Raw genomic sequence first — 21,161 nt, 5'->3', positions numbered from 1 at the left:
GCCCCCCCCCCCAGAGTAGCACTGCAAAATAGAAAACGTTTGACTAAAATGACTCAAACATTGTTCATACATTTTGACTCATGGGCTTCAAGGGATGTCCTGACCCAGACAGCATCCGGATGTGGGCCACTGACGGCCTTTCTTCTGGCTCTGACGAAATGGATGTGAGCCTGAAGTGGCCCACGTGTATAATAGCAAATATGGCCCAAATGTGCCAAATCAAACGTGGGCCTTTTTTTTGGCCAAGATGCGGCGCTCTCGGCAACATGTCATCTGGATGTGACCCTGCAGTGGCCCCGTGTGGTAAACGGTGAATGTGGCCCAAATATCACAAAACAAATATGGGCCACCTTTGGCAAATATGGGGCATTGCCATGGCTTGGTTCTGGCCCAGATCTGGCAAACAGGGGCGGACCGCCCGAGTGCCATCATTCCTCGCGGTATGTGGGCCGGATGAAGTGTCGGGTGCGGGACGGGTCCGGGCCACAGCAATGCTGCTATCTGGGAACTGTCTTCATACCTAACCTTCCAGGGTCACAAAATATTAATAGTGTAACGTGCATGGATAAGTAGACACGTTGGTCTTTGACCCTTTAGTCTAGCGGTTAGCGATGTCTCCTGCGGTGCGGGCGATACGGGTTCGCTTCCCGGCCGCGGCAGTTCCTGTGGTTGCGTTGTCCCCCGAATTCGCTACAATACGGTTCCGTATTTGCCGCGGACAAGATGAATAACCCTCCAATTTATTCTTTTGGACCGGTTCGCGCTAAATCGCTGTCGGTGGAGATCCCGTCAGCAGATCAGGGCTATCGTCAGATCAGACGGGGCTCGCCGCGGTCGTGCGTCTCGGGACGCCGGAGGCGGCGGTTCCGCGGCCAGCCTGCTGGGGGCGCTTCTCACTACAAAGCGCAACATAGACGCCATCTTGAGGAGATCCCCCCCCAAAAAACTGGTGACAACAACCTCCGGCGCATCATAATGGGATTACATAGTACATAACAAGCGAATCATTTATCGTTTTGTGCCGCGGACGGCGATAGAGAAGGAGGGGGGGGGAGGAGTTATCGAGGAAGTCTCCGGCGCTCCGGCGGCGCGTCCCTGCGAAGACAGGCGTGTGCGGTGTGGCTGGATGGCCGGCTAGCCGTCTTCTCTGCGGGCTGCCTGCTCCGTGCGCCGCTCTCCGGACTCAAACCGCGGGCCTCTGCTCGGGAGGAAGGGTGGTGACGGCGCAAAATGCTGTGCCGTTGATTCGCAACAACAGCAACAACAACAACAACAACAACAACAACAAGCAGTTTATTCCGAGGCGCTGCGAGTCGGACGGCGGGCATGATGCAGTTGTAGTCGCCGCGCTCCTCACTGCGGATCTGATCACCTAAGCGGGCTTCGCTCCGAGCTTGAGCCGGGCCGGCGGCGGAGAGAGAGGCGCCTTGCGGGCGGTCGGTCGCCTTGCCGTCCAGCCGTGCTGCCGTCCAGCGCGAGGGAGACATGTCATCCAACTGTACCAGCGCCGCGGCGCCCGCGAGCGCCAGCAAGACCAAGACTAAAAAGAAACACTTCATCGGACAGAAAGTGAAGTTGTTCCGCGCGAGCGAGCCCATTCTCAGCGTTTTGATGTGGGGTGTCAACCATACGGTAAACGACCCATTGTTATTCTTGTTCTCTCTCCCGTGTTTTTAAGTCGCGAGTTGAAGTTCGTCCCCCCCCCCCTTGTTTTCCGGTTCGGGTCCGGCTCGCCGGCTCGGCGACGCAGCTGCCTTGTCTGTCAAAGCCCAACTTCCGCGCGCCTGTGCTGCGGCTCGGCCGATGGTCGCCTGCTTTGTTTTAAATCTGGGGGGGGGGGTCGTTGCCTCCTCGCGGAGATAACCCCCCCCCCCCCCGCGCGCGCTGGCTGGCTTGGCCGGCTGTTCGGCGCGTGCTAGAGGCGTGCGGGTTTGCAGAGGTGTCGCTAGGCGTTGATGTGTACCGGTGCATAGGGTGAAGATCACCTAGAGCCCCCCCCCCCGAGCAGTAGCGGATCATTACTTTCTTAATTTTAACCGCTCGACTCATCGTGACGGAGTTCTGCCAGCGGAAATCAGCGCCGCTTTCTGAAGCCGGAGCCAAAGTCGTGAGCGTGTGCGTGCGTGCGTGCGTGCGCGTGCGTGCGTGTGTTTGCGTGTGCGGGGTGCAGCCATGGGAGGTGGGTGTGACAGGCAGGGCCGAAGCAAGTTAAAGCCGTGCGGCCTCACGACTTGCTAGCAGACGGACGGCCCGCCTGCCTGCCTGCCCGTTGTTGAAGAGGCTCCACTCTTACTGTGGTCGCCAGATGAAAGTGAGGCGGCGGCCCCGAGCTTCTGTTGCAGTTCCTGGGCAAAGTGCCGGCGGTCACTCCGCAGGCTGGACGCCACATCGTGTCACCCGTCGGGCCTATAAATAGAAGAGAGCGCACATCGCGCTCATTTGAAGCTAAGCTCCGTATGGCTATAAAAAGCAGAGTAGATCTTCACGACGACGGGGATGTGATTGGGCAGAGTCGAAACTTGTTCTTGCTCCCTTTTTTTTGTAATGGAGGGGGTGTGGTTTTTTTTGTTGTTGCTCCCTCTCACCCCTTCATCTTCTTGACTTGAGACCGGTGAGCCGGCCTCTCGTGTGACATAATGTCCAAGCCTCGAGCTTTGGACCAAGGCTAAATAAGCGTGAATACACCTGTCAGCATTAGGGACATTGTGGCCTAAATACCACAGCCCTGTGTAAGGTGTGTTAACTACTGTTATCCCCCCCCCCCCCCCCGTCCCGTCCCGTCCCTTTGTCGGTGACTTGCTTCGTTACAGTGCGGTCATTACCCCCCGGGGCAAGGAGACTGGACTTTTTCAGTCAGACTAATTGATGGATTCCGACATTGACCCAACACTTGTCTCTAACCAGAAGGAATTTCCAGACAACGGCGGATTTGTTTCCCGTTAACCAACTTTGCGCTTGCTACGATGGCGGCGGGAAACACAGCCGTTTAGGGACCAGCTTGTCCGTCACAAGCCGGGGGACAGAAAAACCCGCCTGTTAATTTGTAAACCAGAGATCCTACAAACAAATTGGGAACACCACAATCGGCCTCGCATCCCGTATGCGGATGATCGTTGGCAGCCAGGGTATGGGCGTAGGGATTTGAGGTGTGGGTGGCGAGCTGTTCCAAGGCATCGACCAGACCTCCCGTCAAAGGCCTCTCGTAGTCACCAGATTTATAAGATAGTCATACGCGTTTTTAACAATGCCCTGGTCGTGATGCTGGAGCCGAGGTGAGCCACACATCCACTCGCTCGTCTTGTCAGACGCGCACAACTTTCGCGACACAGTTGTCCCTCAGAAAACCTCTTCTTTTTTGGGGTCGTTTTATTCAGATTCAGACAACTGTATTCGTCCCAGAAGGGCAATTCAATTTCACAAGCTGCCCGGGACCATACACCGGCTCACAGACAAGCGGCGGTCAGCAGTATGTCAGAGACACGAGACAGATCAGTTTACGGGCAAGAGATGCACCCTGCCACCGTTGTGTGGCCATGCATGCAAGTTTTATTTATTTGTCCAAAGGAGGCTGGGTTGTCCCCCCCACCCTCCCACCCCCACCCAAACTTATCTAGATGGTAGCATGGCTGAAGGAGATAGAGTAGGTGAGACATCACAGAGAAAGTTGCTGGTAGGATTTGATCCCAGGCCAGCAGCGATACTGTGTACGTTTTCTCCAAAAGAGCCAATGCACAGTGCGGCATTATCTCACAGGACGCTCGTTTTCGTCTTACGTTTATTCATTTAGCGGACGCTTTTGTCCAAAGCGGTGTACACGAGAGGCGGGGGGGTGCCCCGGTGGCTCGCCCGGTAGAGTGGCACCACACAAGGCTGAGTCCCTGCCGCGGTGGCCTGGGTTCGAATCCGGCCCAGGCCCTTTGCTGCATGTCATCCGCTGCCTTTCCTGTCTCTCTACTATCGCTATCAAATAAAGTTGGAAAATACCAAAAAAACTAAAAACTAAAAATAACTTTGGGGAATCAAAGTAGAAATAAAAGTTGTATTAGTAAAGCTTTTTTTTGCTTTTGTTATGTACTCCTATGTTGTTTGTGCAATGTGGATACATCAGCTTAGAACTAATTGGGTTAACATCAACAAGAACGGTAGTCACCGCTAAGCTAGAATCAGTTATTCAGGTGTTCCGGAAAGAGCGGGGTCGTCCGGTGGTCTTCGAAGGTGGCGAGTGTCTCTGTGGACCGTAATGAGCTGGGTAGCTCGTTCCACCGTGGGAGCACCCCGCATGAGTCTGGATTGAGAAACTCATTCCACGCGGTGGAGGCGCCAGCAGCCGGTGCTCATTTGCAGACCTCGGGGGGGTGGGTGTTGGGTACACAGCCTGATGTGTGATGCTTTGTGTGTGGGTGCAGATCCAGTGACTGCCCTGGAGGCCACAGCATCAAGGATTTGAACTCGATGCAGGGAGCCAGTGGCGAGAACTGAAGGGAGGTGTGACATGTGCGTGGTTTTGCTGGTGGAGAACCAGGTGCGGTGCTGCACTCTGAATCATCTGCAGAGGTTGGACGGTGTGTGCCGGTACACCAGCCGGTAGGCCGTCGCAGGAGTCAAGTCGTGAGACGAGGAGGAGCTGTGCCGAGTGCTCCGACGGGTACTTTCTGATCTCCCTGACGTACAGAGCGAATCTGCAGGATCAGGAGCCTGGAAATATGGTCGGGCAAAAGTTAGCTCGTTGTCAATCACTACCCCGATATTTCTAGCAGACCCGCGTGGTGTTAATGGTGACGAGCTGAGCCGGACATTTATGTGGTGTTGAATTGCCGGAATTACGGGGATGATGACGAGCTCGGTCTTGGAGAGATTAAGTTGGAGGTGGTGTTCCTGTGTAAATAGTGTGTAAATATAGCCGTCATTCAATTTAATGACTTAAATGGGACCTGGCCTGAGGCCAGTTCTCCCAGGAGATCGGGGCCAGGTCTGAAGACAAGTGTTGAATGAATTAATTCAACATGTGTAACAGTTACTTGTGGGCTGTTGAAATTAACTGCGTCTGGCACAACGAAGCGTCGCTTAAAGCTGAATTGGGTATAATTTACGGCTATGCTGCACAGATATGCCACGGTCACACTGCAGGGGAATAAGGGATCATCTCAACGCTGACATGCCGATTGCACTTTGGATTTCCCGTAGCATCGAGACTTATTGTGGCGTTACTGTTTAGTGCCGGAGGTTTGACGTCGTAACCACGTGGCATACAGTGTACTAGTGCCCACGATTTCCTATCCTCATACTTCATTTTAGATCAGTCCCCTCACTTTTGAGCCTTGTATCTTCAGCTGGCCCTCGCTAGTCGTATTCCTTTTCAGTTACATTTCTATCTTTTGCCTTTCCCTCTTGTATTTGTTTTCCATTCATCTACGGTTTGTTTCTGTCAATGTGTTGCTGCAGATAAGATCAGTGTAATGGGGGATTGAGAGGGGGACTGTTAACTTTTTTTTCTTTTTTGGCCCCCAAGTTGATGGTCGTTGCTGGCGGATACACTCGAAGATTTAGTGTCTAGGGCGTCCGGGTGGCGCGGCGGTTCTATTCCGTTGCCTACCAACACGGGGATCGCTGGTTCGAATCCCCGTGTTGCCTCTGGCTTGGTCGGGCATCTCTGCAGACACAATTGGCCGTGTCTGCGGGTGGGAAGCCGGATGTGGGTACGTGTCCTGGTCGCTGCACTAGCGCCTCCTCTGGTCGGTCGGGGTGCCTGTTCTGGGGGGAATAGCGTGATCCTTCCACGTGCTACGTCCCCCTGGTGAAACTCCTCACTGTCAGGTGAAAAGAAGCGGCTGGTGACTCCACATGTATCGGAGGAGGCGTGTGGTAGTCTGCAGCCCTCCCCCGGATCAGCAGAGGGGATGGAGCGGCGACCAGGACGGCTCGGGAAGAGTGGGGTAATTGGCCAAGTACAACTGGGGAGAAAAAGGTGGAAAAATAAATAAAAAATAAAAAAAAGATTTAGTGCTGCACAAAATGGATAGAACACGGTAGAATTTGTTGGATACGGTACTTCAACACGTTTTTAAGGTGTCATATTTACAATTTTTTTGTAGCATCGCAACATGAATTGTGATACTGTTGACACAATTTTTTCTTTAATTTCCTGGTCCGCAGTTTTCTAATAGAATTTTATTTTTATTTTTGAAATGTAAAGTATTGACTTATGTTCTGAGACTGCAGTTAGTGTGCGACTATTTGATTCGTTGGTCACTGTCACAGTAGAACACCTGTTTTACAGGTAACTTTTTAACACCTTAATTGCCGAGTAAATAAACAAACAAGCCGCACCCTCTTCTGAATTGAAAGTAGCCATAGCCAGTATTGCAGTAGTGTAGCGATGGTGTGAGGATCAGCCTGGCAACCTTTTCATTGGTTCTCTTCTTCTTCTGTTTCTCGTCTGCCTGTCCTTCAGATCAACGAGTTAAGTAACGTGCCTGTACCAGTGATGCTGATGCCTGACGACTTTAAAGCTTACAGCAAGATCAAAGTGGACAACCACCTTTTTAACAAGTAGGTGCAGTCAAGATTCACCACTGTCTCTCTCCTGGGAACTACTTTTCTTACTGGTCGAACGAAACTTGAGTCCAGAAAGCCGACAAAAGAGCGGTACTGCTAAATAAAGCCATTCTTCATTCATTGGGGCGGCCCCGGTGGCTTCAGTGGTCAGCGCTGCCGCCTCACAGCGAGAAGGTCCTGGGTTCGATTGTCCAACCTAGGGGGGGGGGGGGGGGGGGGTCATCCCAGGTCGTCCTCTGTGTGGCGTTTGCATGTTCTCCCCGTGTCTGCGGCGGGTTTTCTCCGGGTGCTCCGGTTTCCTCCCACATCAGAACGGTTAAAAAAAATAAAAAAATACAAAATTTGAACTTAGTTAATCCACTCAAGGTTTGTGTTGTTCAGCAAAGGCTGGTGGAAACTTCTCAGTGTCTCCATCAGTATGACCGGTGCAGAATATCAGAACGGAGGTGGCTCTGCAGGATCAGGCAGTGTGTTCAGATAGAGGTTGTCCCCAATGCATCCGCCGAGCACATAACCAAGCAGCCCTGCAATGCAAATAACCCACGTTCAAAATGCCTGTCAGGCGTATGATTGTAGCCCAGTTGTGTTCTCTGTGCAACTTTTAGGTGGAGGGTTGTGCTCTTCCGTCATATTCTTTTGAGAGCAGTAAGTTGAATTGAGTGCTTTGTTCCTTCATAACCGAGTACGGGGAAAAGTGGTTAGGAGAGAAAGTCTTTGTTTGAGAGAGAAAGAGAGGGGAGAAGACCGCTTATTGTGCAGGTTTCATAGAATATTTTGAGACGGGGCGTCCGGGTGGCGTGGCGGTCTATTCCGTTGCCTACCAACACGGGGATCGCTGGTTCAAATCCCCGCATTACCTCCGCCTCGGTCGGGAGTCCCTACAGACACAATTGGCCCTGTCTGCCGGTGGGAAGCCAGATGTGGATATGTGTCCTGGTTGCTGCACTAGCGCCTCCTCTGGTCGGTCAGGGCGCCTGTTTGGGGGGAGGGGGCACTGGGAAGATAGGCGTGATCCTCCCATGCTCTACATCCCCCTGGCGAAACTCCTCACTGTCAGGTGAAAATAAGCAGCTGGCGACTCCGCATGTATGGGAGGAGGCATGCGGTAGTCTGCAGCCCTCCCCGGATCGGCAGAGGGGGTGGAGCAGAGACCGGGATGGCTTGGAAGAGTGGGGGGTAATTGGCCGGATACAACTGGGGAGAAAAACGAGGGAAAATATCCCCAAAAATTTTTTCTGAGCTCTTCTTAGATCTGGTTGGCATCTCTTGCTTTGTGTTGACTAGTCAGCCAAATTGATGTGTTACATTGCGAACTTCAGCAAAGCCTCCATCTTACGTTACATGAAGTCTGTTTTAATTGTTTGCAACACTGAAAATTAAGTTAGATCTTAAAGTAGCCAAGTGGCGGCACGGTGGCGCAGTGGTTAGCGCGGTTGCCTCGCGGCAAGAAGGTCCTGGGTTCGAGCCCCGGGGTAGTCCAACCTTGGGGGGGTCATCCCGGGTTGTCCTCTGTGTGGAGTTTGCATGTTCTCCCCGTGTCCGTGTGGGTTTCCTCTGGGTGTTCTGGTTTCCTCCCACCGGCCAAAGACATGTAGGTCAGGTGACTCGGCCATACTAAATTGTCCCTAGGTGTGTGTCTGTGTGATGGCCTGGCGGCCTGTCCAGGGTGTCTCCCCGCCTGCCACCCAATGGGATAGGCTCCAGCATCCCCGCGACCCTGAGAGCAGGATAAATGGTTTGGATAATGGATGGATGGAAGTACCCAAGTGTTGGGGCTGCTTCTGCTTGTCCCCAACGTGAACGCTGGTTGATTCTGTCCAGCGTGTAGCAAGCATGCTGACCAGTGTGTTTAAATTCATTTTCTAACAGTAGACCCCGGCTGAAAATAGCGTACTGTAATTGCTCTGTTGTCTAAAACTGTATACAGTTAAGATGCATGGCGAAATAAGAACATAAACCACCAGCCGTAGCCAACCCAACACCACGCGAGCAAACTTGGGGATCAGTCCCCGATCTGCTTCGTCTTGTAAGCCTGCCTCGCCCCGAAGCTGCTGGGCGTCGTGCTGATCCTCCGTCCTGCTCTCTCTCCTCTCAGAGAAAACCTGCCCAGCCGCTTTAAGTTTAAGGAATACTGCCCAATGGTGTTCCGAAATCTGAGGGAGAGGTTCTGCATCGACGACCAGGACTACCAGGTGAGGCGTGCTCATCCGCCACAGCGGATCATCCATTTCCATCTCTTCCTGTCCTCTGCATCTTCCTCTGTCACACCAGCCACCTGCATGTCCTCCCTCACCACATCCATAAAGCTCCTTCTTTGGCCTTCCTCTTTTCCTCTTCCCTGGCAGCTCCGTATTCAGCATCCTTCTCCCAGTATACCCGGCATCTCAAGTGCCAACATTCAAAGTTCCGACTCTCACCGCCACGCTCCTACACCTTCCTCCTCTCCCGCTGCCTCTGGACATGCCTTCCTCCCTCTCCCTCTCCTCCGCCCAACAGTAGCATAGTTTCCACCGGCACCCTGCTGGCCAGCAGTACCGGTGGCGGTTGTTGGTAACCCGGGCCTTGACCGATCCGGTGTGGAAATCTGATTTATGAGCCGCGTATTTGATTTGGCAAAGATTTTATGCCGGATGCCCTTCCTGACGCAGTCCTCCCCATTTATCCAGGCTTGGGACCGGCACTAAGAACAAACTGGTTTGCGCATCAGTGGCTGGGTTATAACCTTGTACACATACGTACACAATAAAACACAACTATTTAAGAGATTTATCTGGAGCAGCCTGATGTTGGTCACCTTGGATCAGGAGCACCTTGAAGATTGCTCGGCAAACCTCTACTGTACCCCCATTGTGATTAAAACTGAAGGTTCAATAGATGCTATTGAGTTTAAATGGACAGGGATATATTTTCTCTGATCCTTGTCTGTTTATGCCCCCCCCCCCCCCATATGCTGCTGATCAGAACTCCCTGACAAGGAGTGCTCCACTCAACAGTGACTCCCAAGGTCGTTTCGGTAACCGCTTCCTCTCCAGCTACGACCACCGCTTTGTCATCAAGACCGTGTCCAGTGAGGACATCGCTGAGATGCACAACATTCTCAAGAAATATCACCAGGTGGGGGCCAACACTCGCACTCACGTACATGAATATGCATAGTCGACTTTGGTGCTTTCTGATGTTCCTTAATGTTCCTTAACCAGAGTCCTGCTTTGATATCTTTCCGAAGCACAGATGGTCCGCAACTGAGACATTTTGCAGTACAAGGATAGAAATTTAGGAGCGTGATCTGTGAAAGTAATTAGAAATGGTCACCTTTATTGGGAAGCTTTACTTTCACATGTTCTCCTTTGCTTTGAATTCAAACTATTGTGCGAGACGTACATAAGTGAGACAGTAATGCAATTCAACACCTGCCATTTCAGATTTAGCACTAGAACGACCGGGATTTCACTCCTACTTAAAATGACCATGGGCGGTCAAAATGACCGCCGGTTTTTTAAACTCTATATTCTGTCAAGACAAGTACCCAATTGAGATGTTAATGCATGGCATATCTTAGTGTGTCTGTTATGAAACTAACTGACACCAAAATTAACATTTTAACAACTATAATACTATTTTTGAACAATTTAAACTTCAGAGAGACATGGTCGAACTTGAATAGCAAAATTGAAAAAGGGAAAATATTACCTGAAAAACAAAATGGAAAACACATATTGCTAATCTAACAAACGTAACAAGGCCTATAAAACGTGAAATTAAAAAAAAATAATAAATAAATATCGAAACAGTCCCAAACAACGACTGGAACTTAAAAACTACCAGAACGACCTTGGGCGGTCATGGTTTTTAAACTCTATGTTCTGTCAAGACAAATACCCAATTTGGATATTAATGCTTTGCATATGTTAGTATGCCTGTTAGGAAACAACTGACACCAAAATTAACATTTTAACAACTTTAATACTATTTTTCAAACAATTTCAAATGGCCGCTGTCCATCACCTCTAAATACTGCAATGCCTTGGTGGGAATCATGGTGCGCCTGTAACCAGACATGTTGGAAATAATCAGAAATCAGTTCAGACTGTTTCTCTGCACTGGAGAACGCTGGTGTGTTTCTAGGACGGAGCAATAAACGTCACGAAATAGTGAATAGTGACATTACGTGCGGTCATTTTGACCGCTCGTGGTCGTTTTATGTAGATCTTATCATAACTTTTTTTGTGTGCAATTGATCTAAAACAAATTTTTAAAGCAAATATATGCCATTTCAGGCACATTCAGGGAGTGGCAGGTCTGTATCCCCCCCCCCCCCCCCACAAAGTTATTAAACTTTGAAAATCCAAAACCGTCAAAGTGACCGGCTTGGTTGTTCTGGTGTTAATGTGAGTCGGTGCTTCAGTTTCACGCTTGATTCAGTGTTTGCTCTCCCTTAACCGGAGCATGGCATCTGTCCCCCGTGTTTTTTCTGTCCTCTCCTGTTGCTATAGTTTATAGTGGAGTGTCATGGCAGCACACTTCTGCCACAGTTCCTGGGAATGTACAGACTAACTGTGGATGGCGTGGAAACCTACATGGTGGTTACCCGAAACGTGTTCAGCCATCGCCTGACCGTACACCGCAAGTATGACCTAAAGGTAGGACGTCTACCGCCTGTTCGCCTGAACCAGGGTCAGGGGGCTTGACTCCCCCTGCGGTGACCTGTGCCAGAGGACATAAATAATGTGTTAACAGTGAAGTAAGGCACTTTGGATAGCTATGCTTAAAAGAAGGTGCAGTGTTTTACAACTGTCAGTCTGTTCAGGTTTATGTTTGATTTATTTCAGGTACTCAGAAATAGAGTCAGGGTTAGTGCTGAGTGCAAAATGTGAACAGAAATTGAAGCCGCCAGTCAAGGAGCTCGCTTTGGTTTTTGGCTGGACCGGACCGGCGGGCCAACCCTACAAACACAAGGCTCCCCTGGGTAGTCAGGTTTAGCATGACTGACTGAGGGATCATTTGGCCGCTGGATCAGGTGACCGACAATCTCACTTAAGTTACCCGATTGGTCAGCTGACCAACGACATCGCCAGTAAACACAGAAGTGGGAGTTTCCCTATTGGCCGTTGCCCTTTCAAAATGAATCGGCGCAGCGGTTCCAGCTCATTCCACATACATCGCACACTAAGGGAGGAATCTTTTGATGCTCTTTCTTGCTCCCTTTCTCTTTTCTTTCTTTGCTGCTCTGGTTATGTACTGTAACAGTCCAGCATAGAGCAGAGTAGGAGAGAAAACAGCTCCTCACATAACAAAACACTCAATACAGGGTGTCCGGGTAGCATAGCGGTCTATTCCGTTGCCTACCAACACGGGGATCGCTAGTTCAAATCCCCGTGTTACCTCCGGCTTGGTCAGACGTCCCTACAGACACAACTGGCTGTGTCTGTGGGTGGGAGGCCAGATGTGGGTATGTGTCCTGGTTGCTGCATTAGCGCCTCTGGTCGGTCAGTCGGTCGGTCTGGCCTGTTCGGGGGTGTTCAAGTCTTTGTGATGTCAGATAAATCATGTTGGAACTTTTTCCACCTTTAATGTGAAATTGCGATCTATGACTTTCAAGTGAAAACCAAATACACCTTTTAGGGACCAAAAATAGAAATAAAAATCCTACGGTAACATGGATGTGTAAGTGTCCACACCCCTAAACTAAGACGTTGTTGAAGCACCTTTTGACTTTATTGCAGTACTCGCTCTTTTTGGGTAAGAGTCTGTCAGCTTGACATCAGCTTGACTTGGCAATATTTTCCCACTCTTCCTTGTATAAAAAAAAACCTTCTAGAGCCGTCAGATTGTGAGGGCATCTCCTGTGCACTGCCCTCTTCAGGTCACCCCACAGATGTTCTATTGTATCCACGTCTGGACTCTGACTGGGCCAGAATGTGGATCTTGTTTTGGTGAAGCCACTCCTTTGTAGATTGAGATGTATGCTTTGGGTCGTTGTCGTGCTGCAAGATGAAATTCCTCTTCATCTTCATCTTTCTAGCAGACGCCTGAAGGTTTTGCACCAAACTTGGCTGGTATTTGGCGTTAGTCACGATTCCCTCGGCCTTGAGTAAAGCCCCAGTTCTGGCTGAACAGAAGCAGCCTCAAAGCCTGATGCTGCCGCCACCATGCTTCACCGTGGGTATGGTGTTCTTTTGCTGGTGTGCCGTGTTGTTGTTTTTTTGTACCTTTTTGGGATTATGGCCAAACAGTTCAACCTTGGTCTCATCAGGTCTTGGTCTCATTTTTGTTCGTGTGAAAAGGCTTCCATCCTACCACTCTACCCCCGTAGCCCAAACATATGAAGAATACGGGATTGTTGTCACATGTCGGGAGCAACCAGCACTTGCCAGAAGTTCCTGCAGCTCCTTTAATGTTGCTGTAGACGTCTTTGCAGCCTCCCTGACCAGTTTTTTCCTTGTCTTCTCCTCAATTTTGGAGGGATGTTCAGTTTTTGGTAGTATCACCGTTGTGCCATATTTTTTCCACTTGTTGAAGATTGTCTCCTCCGATACATGTGGAGTCGCCAGCCACTTCTTTTCACCTGACAGTGAGGAGTTTCACCAGGGGGCCATAACACATGGGAGGATCACGCTATTCCCCTCAGTTCCCCCTCCCTCCTGAACCGGCGCCCCCGACCGACCAGAGGAGGCGCTAGTGCAGCGACCAGGGCACATACCCACATCCCCAGCTTCCCCCCCTGCAGACACGGGCAATTGTGTCTGTAGGGACGCCCGACCAAGCCGGAAGTAACAAGGGGATTCGAACTGGTACCCAGACCGCCATGCAATTACCCATTAAGGGGGGGGGGGGGGAAGTTACGACATGATTTATCTTGATTTCTTTTTTTTTTTTACAGCACAAAAACCTGCCACTTTAAAAGGGTTGTGTAGACTTTTTATATCCGCTGTATCTGTATGCTTCTTGACACCCCCTCACTAAGCTCTGCCTGCCAGGCATTCTCCGGGGGCGGGGGGGGGGGACTTTTCCTTTCTGATATCGATAACCTGTAAAGCATGTTGTCTAAGGAGGGATGGAAAATATGATAGCCCAGGCCTCTAATCCACCCCCGTCCCTTTCTGCGCTGACTGGCATCCAGCGCCTCTTTGGTCAGCTGACAGCAACTTCGGACCGTCTCATCGGATTGTGTGTCCTGAGATACGTCCATATTCCATAGTTTGGGTTTGGACGCCGTTTTTATTGCGCTGAGATCTTAAGCAAGCGTTTCTCTGTGAGCTGTACTGTTACTCTGCACATGTCAAAAACTGATTTTATCATTTCTCCCCCTCCCTCTTGTTTTATTTCCACCTCACTCAGGGTTCTACTGTCTCAAGGGAAGCCAGTGACAAGGAAAAGGTACAGTTCTTTCTTTTCGCCTAAGGCTGTTTATGTGGGAAAAAAATAAAATAAGTGGACTTTGTTCCAGCAGCCCTGTCACATCTAAAGATAGCTCTAGGATGAGATGTTGACTGTAATCTCTCTTCCCCCCCCCCCCCCCGATGTCTTGCAAGTTCTGTGATCTTTCTGTGCAATGTGTATTAATATGCACAGTGAAACCGGTGCGTCGCAGCACGCTGTCATCCTCAACACAGCAGGACGCAGTAGATTACAGGTCCTCGGGAAAAATACAGATTGTGCTTTTTGTTCAAATCACTACCCGATCGTTCTCAAACAGACGCAGAAGGAGCCTCGCTGTCATCGTGAGTAGAGTTTGTAGTCGAGACGGAGCCAGCGTGCACGTTCAACTCGTGCAAAGAGACGGCACGGGGAAAGAAGGGAAAAGAAAGACTTTGTTTTTAATCGACGCAGTGTCAGGCTCACGTCGGTCGAAGTCAACGCGGTCGCGCTGTCCGTCGCAACAACAGCACGAAGGAATTTCGTTGCACCGGCTGCATTGTGTACCCGACAAGTGAAGTCGAAACTGTTCCAACATTGAAACCTATGAGCTACATCCTTCCATCATGTATGGCTTTGTCTTTTTAAGGCCAAGGAGCTCCCCACTTTTAAAGACAACGACTTTCTCAATGAGGGCCAGAAGCTGCAGATAGGAGACGACAACAAGAAGCTATTCTTGGAAAAGTTAAAGCGCGATGTAGAGGTAGGAAGAAAATCAAGAAAATTGTATTTTGCTATCTAGTCAAAGGGTGGATTTTGAGTTTTGTTTTGTTTTTGTTTTTTTGGATAATGTTTACAGCGTAAACCCTGGGCAATATTTACATCGCATACCTGATAATACTCTGTGTACTTTTACCATGAGGTCTCAAACTCTGCCTGAGGAGCTTGAGTTGCCTAATTCTGATTTTGTTGACCTTTGTTGTTCCTTAGAGTCATTAAACCCTAGACCCTTTTAGTGAGTGTACTGACATCTACAGGTTAAAAACCATGTAAAGGTTAGAACATGGCAGGCTATGGCATGGCAGCGGCCGGGAGCAGTGACCGGGGCGGCTCGGAAGAGCGGGTAATTGGCCAGATACAATAGGGGGGGGGGGGACATAGCAGGCTGGTCTTGGAACTCTGTGATGTTAGCATAGCAGGATAAACACAGCAGCAGATAATAACATTAATAATGGATCTGTTGGGTGTAGATGTTCCAGCACACCTGTCAGCGCTAACAGTTATCAATCATCCTGCCAATGCTGGTTCTTTGGCACATCTTCATCCAACAGATCTATTATTTATGTTATTACCTGCAGCTGTGTTTATCCTGCTATGCTAACATCCCAGAGTACCAAGACCAGCCTGCCATGTTTTAACCTTTGTGGTTTTTAATCAGTAGATGTCAGAAAGCTCACTACATTTTTTCTTTTTGTAACTTTTTCTTTCTGTAATCTTCTTTTTAAGTTTTGTCATTACAGCAAACGGAATGTATGAGCAACCAAAATGTGTAAATCAGTGCTGTTCAACCACGTACTATGGAGGGCCGTGTGTATGCGGGTTTTCTTTCCAATCCAACACTACACCGGGGTCGTCCGGGGTAGCGTAGTGGTCTATTCTGTTGCCTACCAACACGGGAATCGCCGATTCGAATCCCCATGTTACCTCCACCTTGGTTGGGTGTTCCTACACATACATTTGGCTGTATCTGCGGGTGAGAAGCCAGATGTGGGTGGGGGTCCTGATCACTGCACTAGCACCTCCGCTGGTTGGTCGGGGAGCCTGTTTTGGGGGGGGGGGTAGCGTGATCCTCCCACGTGCTACGTCCCCCTGGCGAAACTCCTCACTGTCAGGTGAAAAGAAGTGGCTGGCGACTCCACATGTATCGGCGGAGGCATGTGGTAGTCTGCAGCCCTCCCTGGATCGGCAGAGGGGGTGGAGCAGCGACCGGGACAACTCAGAAGAGTGGGGTAATTGACGGGATACAACTGGGGAGCAAAATGGGGGGGGGGAAAAAACACTACACCATCTGGTGTCACTGATAAAACGGCCTTCAACCAGGCCGAGGGCAACTATAACTACTCTATGAACTCAGTTGGTGTGGTGTTTGGTTGGAAAGAAAACACAAATAGAAACACCCCCCCGTGCTACTGGCATGAATTCATAATGGTTAATACCCAGATTGCCCCCGTGCGTATTTGTGTTTGTCAGTTCCTGGCCACCTTGAAGATCATGGACTACAGTTTGTTGGTGGGCATCCATGACGTGGACCGGGCAGAGCAGGAGGAGATGGACGTGGAGGGCGGAGGAGATGAGGAGGAGTATGAGAACGACGGAATGGGTGGCGGAGCACTAACCGGCTCCTTCGGCACCCCACCCGACAGCCCCGGAAACCCTCTGAACTTTGGTGGATTCTTTGGCCCTGGAGAATTTGACCCTTCCGTGGACGTCTACGCAATCAAGAGTCACGACAGTGGGTGGTGCCCTTTTGAACCGTTCCTTTAACCTGCTAACCGACTGGTTCTCAGCTAATTCCTACTTGCTCTACAGTCGACTAGGGCTGCAACCAGTGATTGTTTTCATTAGCAAACAGTTTGTTGATTTTTTTAAAAAAAAATTATTCAGTCTATAAAATATGAAAACCAGCAAAACAGATACCCTTCATAAGTCAGCAGTGCCCAACAGCTGACAACAGCATAAAAAAAACAAAAAAACAAACCAAAAACTAAAATATTAATTCTATTACTAAATCAGTCAGAGGAAGGCAAATAAGTCTTAGCATTTGTGAAGCTTTAATCAGCAAATGTTTGGTATTTTTACTTGATAAATAACTAGAACAGTAATCAGTTGAAATTGATTAGTTTTCTGTTCATGGACTTATTGGTTGATTGACCCATTGTTTCGGCACTGCTGTTAATTGTTATTTTTGTTTGCAAATGAGCTGCAAATCATACCCAGAATAATCTATACCATAAAATAATCTTATGTTTCTAGGGTCCCATTATTAAAAGGAACCAGTGGTTAGCAGTCCAAGGGTCCCTGCGAAAGCTTCCCAAAAAATTTAGATTATTGTAGTTTAGATTTAGTTAGGTGACATTCTTAAGGCGGTGGCGCAGCGGTTAGCGCGGTCGCCTCACAGCAAGAAGGTCCTGGGTTCGAATCCCGGGGTAGTCCAACCTTGGGGGTCGTCCCGGGTCGTCCTCTGTGTGGAGTTTGCATGTTCTCACCGTGTCTGTGTGGGTTTCCTCCGGGTGCTCCGGTGTCCTCCCATAGTCCAAAGACATGTAGGTCAGGTGAATTGGCCGTACTAAATTGTCCCTAGGTATGAATGGGTGTGTGTGTGTGTGGACGGATGGATGGAAATTCTTAAGGCTGCTACATGCAATATTTTTGCTTTGCTGAGGAATAATATGATTAGCAAATATTCAGCCGAGGTTGCTGACTGAAACAAAGTTAAGTCGTGGCCCTGCCTACTTCTCAGAATTCTGCATTGAAAAACACAGGATGCAGCTCTGGCCGAGCGGTTTGGCTGCTGTTTGATGCCCCATCTCGCCATCCCCAAAGGACTTGGTTTGTCAAGTCAAATCAATTTTAGTTGTGTAGCCCATTATCACAAATTACAAATTTGTCTCAGTGGGCTTCACAGCAACACAACATCCTGTCTTTAGACCCTCACATCAGATAAGGAATAACTCCCTAAAATAATCCCTTTAACAGGGAGAAAAAAATAGGAAAAAACCTCAGGGAGAGCAACAGAGGAGGGATCTCTCTCCCAAGACGGACAACGTGCAATGGATGTTGTGTTTACACAATTTACACAATACAACGTTGAAAGAGGTTAACAGAATTATAATGGAATTATAAGATATATGAAGAATGTGATGATGAGGATGCCAAACAGTGTCCAGATGTCACCAGAACAGCCCAGGACCTGAGCCACATGACCACCATCACCATGTAGAGTGCTACATCCCCCTGGTGAAACTCCTCACTGTCAGGTGAAAAGAAGCGGCTGGCGACTCCACATGTATCGGAGGAGGCATGTGGTAGTCTGCAGCCCTCCCCGGATCGGCAGAGGGGGTGGAGCAGCGACCGGGGGACAGCTCAGAAAAGTAGGGTAATTGGTCAGATACAGTTGTGGAGAAAAATGTGAGGAGGATGCAAAGCAGTGTCCAGGTGGTGACCATCATCACCATGGAGAGCTGGGAGGAGGATAGACTGCACATGCTCACAAGGGAGACTCACATCACACCATTCACGCACACAGAAGAAGAGACAGGAGAAGACATCATTTAGAGAGAGAAAAGCCATGTGAGAGAAGAGAACAGTTTGCAATAGTCAATACTGTATATACTATATAAATTCATCAGCAGAACAAATACAGTGAGACAGAAACTGACCCGTCATGCAGTACAAGTTGTGAAGCACTCAACTTAAAGGCAGATAATTGTAGATTAAGGCAAAAACATTAGTTTTAGGTTTGGATTAAAAGGACTCACTTTGCACCTGCAGAACTTTACCAGGATCATGGCTGATCTCAGCAAATGTCCTTATCTAGCCTAGATGACCCTCGTCATCTAACTTATTTGTTGTTGACATTTCTCACATCGCTAAAAGTTAAAGGTTACGATTCAGCAGAATTACACACAACACATTCCAGTGAGGTAATTTGCCCTGTCTAGTCTCTTTTTTTAACATTTGCTGGTGAAAGTGGTGACGTCATGACCTTATGTGGTGCTTATTTTGCCCCGTGCTGTAGGTGCTGTGAGGAAGGAAGTGTACTTCATGGCCGTCATCGACATTCTCACACACTATGACGCAAAGAAAAAAGCAGCGCACGCTGCCAAAACTGTGAAACACGGGGTGGGTATCAACATCTCTATCCGCAAAGAAAACAGGTTGAAATCCACCAGACTTATCGTTAAAACTACAGTAACCTACTCCTGCCTTCATGTAATCCATGAAGTCAAATTGTCCAAAAAAAAAAAAAATTCCAAGAATCTTCCCAAGTTATAGAAGGGAAAGTCAGGTGAGATAAATTCATGAGGCACAAATGTGGATTTTGGCCAGGCTCTTGATTTTTTTTTAAGGGGGTGGTCATAAAAAAGGTATTCTCTACATATGGGGAAAAATCTGTTTTTATGTCATTTCATGAAAAGTGGAACCAAATCTCAAAACGAAAATGTCAACACAATATATTGTAAATTATTTTCTGTTGAAATATCGTCTTTTCAGGGCGGAAGAGCCTATTAAAACAGTATTTTTTGGGGGGCGTCCGGGTGGTGTGGCGGTCTATTCTGTTGCCTACCAACACCCCCGGGGAGCCAGTTCGAATCCCCGTGTTACTTCCAGCTCGGTCGGGTGTCCCCACGGACACAATTGGCCATGTCTGCGGGTGGGAAGCTGGATGTGGGTACGTGTCCTGGTCACTGTACTGGAGCCTCCTCTGGTCGGTCGGGGCACCTGCTTGAGGGGGGAGGGGGAACTGGGGGGAATAGCGTGATCCTCCCACGCGCTACGACCCCCTGGCGAAACTCCTCACTGTCAGGTGAAAAGAAGCGACTGGCGACTCCACATGTATGGGAGGAGGCATGTGGTAGTCTGCAGCCCTCCCCGGATCGGCAGAGGGGGCGGAGCAGCGACCGGGACGGCTCGGAAGAGTGGGGTAATTGAAAAACGGGGGGGGGGGGGGGGACAAAAACCGTATTTTCTAAGAAAACAAAACTCTCTATTGAATATATATATCAGATGAAGTTATTAGATTGTGATGTGAAATGTGTGTGTTCTAATTCTTCATGTTTGTACCTTGTTCCCCCCCGTCAGGCTGGGGCTGAGATCTCGACGGTGAACCCAGAGCAGTACTCCAAGAGATTCTTTGAGTTCATGTCCAACATCCTATCATAGACTCACCGATCCCAGCCCGGGCCAACCGCATCCTCTTATCGAATTTAACAAATCCCACCCACTCGCATCTACTCCCTCCACCTTGGCTCCGCCCGGCCCTGCATCTCATCCGGTCAATCCACCCCATGGCTGGGATAACATGTACACCGAGGAATGCCCAGTAACAAGGCTGTTACACTGTCCCACAGAGAGAGAGAGAGAGAGAGAGAGAGAGAGGGCGCTGAACTCTTCCTCGGAAAAAGCGACGGATTTCCCCTCTGTCCTGGTCCCCCCCCCGCCCCCCAAGTCAGTAACACCCCAGCCAGCCCCGCCCTCTGCAGCGTCCGACGACGAAAATGAGTGCTGACCCTCGAATCAGTTTGGAATCGTGTGAATCCGAGACTCTTCCTGCACTTCTTTTCGGCCTTCCCTCATCGCCACCGTGTGCTCCTCATGCCAGAACGGGAACTGTGTCACTAATGCCTTGAACGAGTGTGTCAGTTTCAGCAGTTAAGTCTGTTCTGTCTGGTTTCTGTTCATGTTGTTGTTGTGGTTGGTGTTGTTGTTGTTATCAGTTTTGTTGGGAGACACACTCTCACACACACTCTCACACACACACACACACTGTCATAGATGCAGAACGGTCAGCTTGCATGACAACTCTCTGACAGTCGCCGCCAGGCCTCCTCCTCCTCCTCCTCAAAAGACGAGAACCGCTAACCGAAGCAAATTGGAACGACAACGGGGGATCAAATTAATATATAATGGTTTATTAAGTAGATGAATGCAATATCAAAAATGCATGGCTGATATGTACATGACTCCACCCAGTAAGTCGGAACGCCGAGCTGCCGAACTTAGCATCCGAGCGTTACGACTTAAAAAAACATAGGTGTTTGAATGTTACGTTGCCATATTGTTTTTGGACATTTTTTGAAATTTTAACAAGCGAGCTCGGTGGATGTTTGAGGAAAGAAGAAGAAAAAAAAACCACGTTAAAAAGGGGAATTCAAACAAATTGTTTTATTACCATAAAAAATCATTTTTATATCTTGTTTACATTAATGTAGCAATTTTGTGTTTGTATACAGTATTGTTTTGTTACCGACAGACATTAGCGAGACGAGAAGTTACTTGAAAATGATCCATTGCATATTAAAGGGAGTTTTAAATTGTTTTTGCCCTCAGAAAGGATTTGATCACTGACTCGCTCGGCGAACCGCATCGCTGCGAACGTCACCTTACTGAAATAAGTGGTAGCACCGTCAAGTTAATACGATCACATGAGGCTGACTGGACCGGTGTACCGTGTTGCTGATGGAGTATGC

The 21,161-nt window shown here is 49.1% G+C and overlaps 1 protein-coding gene across 2 annotated transcripts; it reads left to right on the top strand.

Annotated features, from left to right (window-relative positions):
* Positions 1 to 946: 946 nt before the first annotated feature.
* LOC130112546 (phosphatidylinositol 5-phosphate 4-kinase type-2 beta) lies at positions 947 to 21,155 on the top strand. 2 transcript variants are annotated; one of them, XM_056279964.1, is made up of 10 exons: positions 947 to 1,632; positions 6,452 to 6,549; positions 8,651 to 8,747; positions 9,517 to 9,669; positions 11,049 to 11,195; positions 13,894 to 13,932; positions 14,561 to 14,674; positions 16,162 to 16,423; positions 18,710 to 18,813; positions 19,774 to 21,152. In XM_056279964.1, exons 1-10 carry the CDS (start codon positions 1,486 to 1,488, stop codon positions 19,852 to 19,854), a joined length of 1,242 nt encoding a protein of 413 aa, XP_056135939.1. In that variant the 5' UTR covers positions 947 to 1,485; the 3' UTR covers positions 19,855 to 21,152. The 2 variants fall into 2 exon arrangements, with proteins under 2 accessions (XP_056135939.1, XP_056135940.1); XM_056279965.1 differs by lacking the exon at positions 18,710 to 18,813 and having other exon boundaries at positions 19,774 to 21,155.
* Positions 21,156 to 21,161: the final 6 nt, after the last annotated feature.

This window comes from Lampris incognitus, chromosome 5 (genome assembly GCF_029633865.1).
Source record: "Lampris incognitus isolate fLamInc1 chromosome 5, fLamInc1.hap2, whole genome shotgun sequence".
Taxonomy (NCBI): Eukaryota; Metazoa; Chordata; class Actinopteri; order Lampriformes; family Lampridae; genus Lampris; species Lampris incognitus.
The sequence above is the reverse complement of the archived record's forward strand: the minus strand, read 5'-3'. Positions and strand labels throughout refer to the sequence as shown.

Coding starts and splice junctions, on each gene's coding strand:
- LOC130112546 (XM_056279964.1), top strand. CDS start 1,486: ATGTCATCCAACTGTACCAGCGCCGCGGCGCCCGCGAGCGCCAGCAAG. Junction 14,675..16,161: donor AGTTAAAGCGCGATGTAGAG/GTAGGAAGAAAA, acceptor TGTGTTTGTCAG/TTCCTGGCCACCTTGAAGAT. Junction 16,424..18,709: donor CGCAATCAAGAGTCACGACA/GTGGGTGGTGCC, acceptor CCCGTGCTGTAG/GTGCTGTGAGGAAGGAAGTG.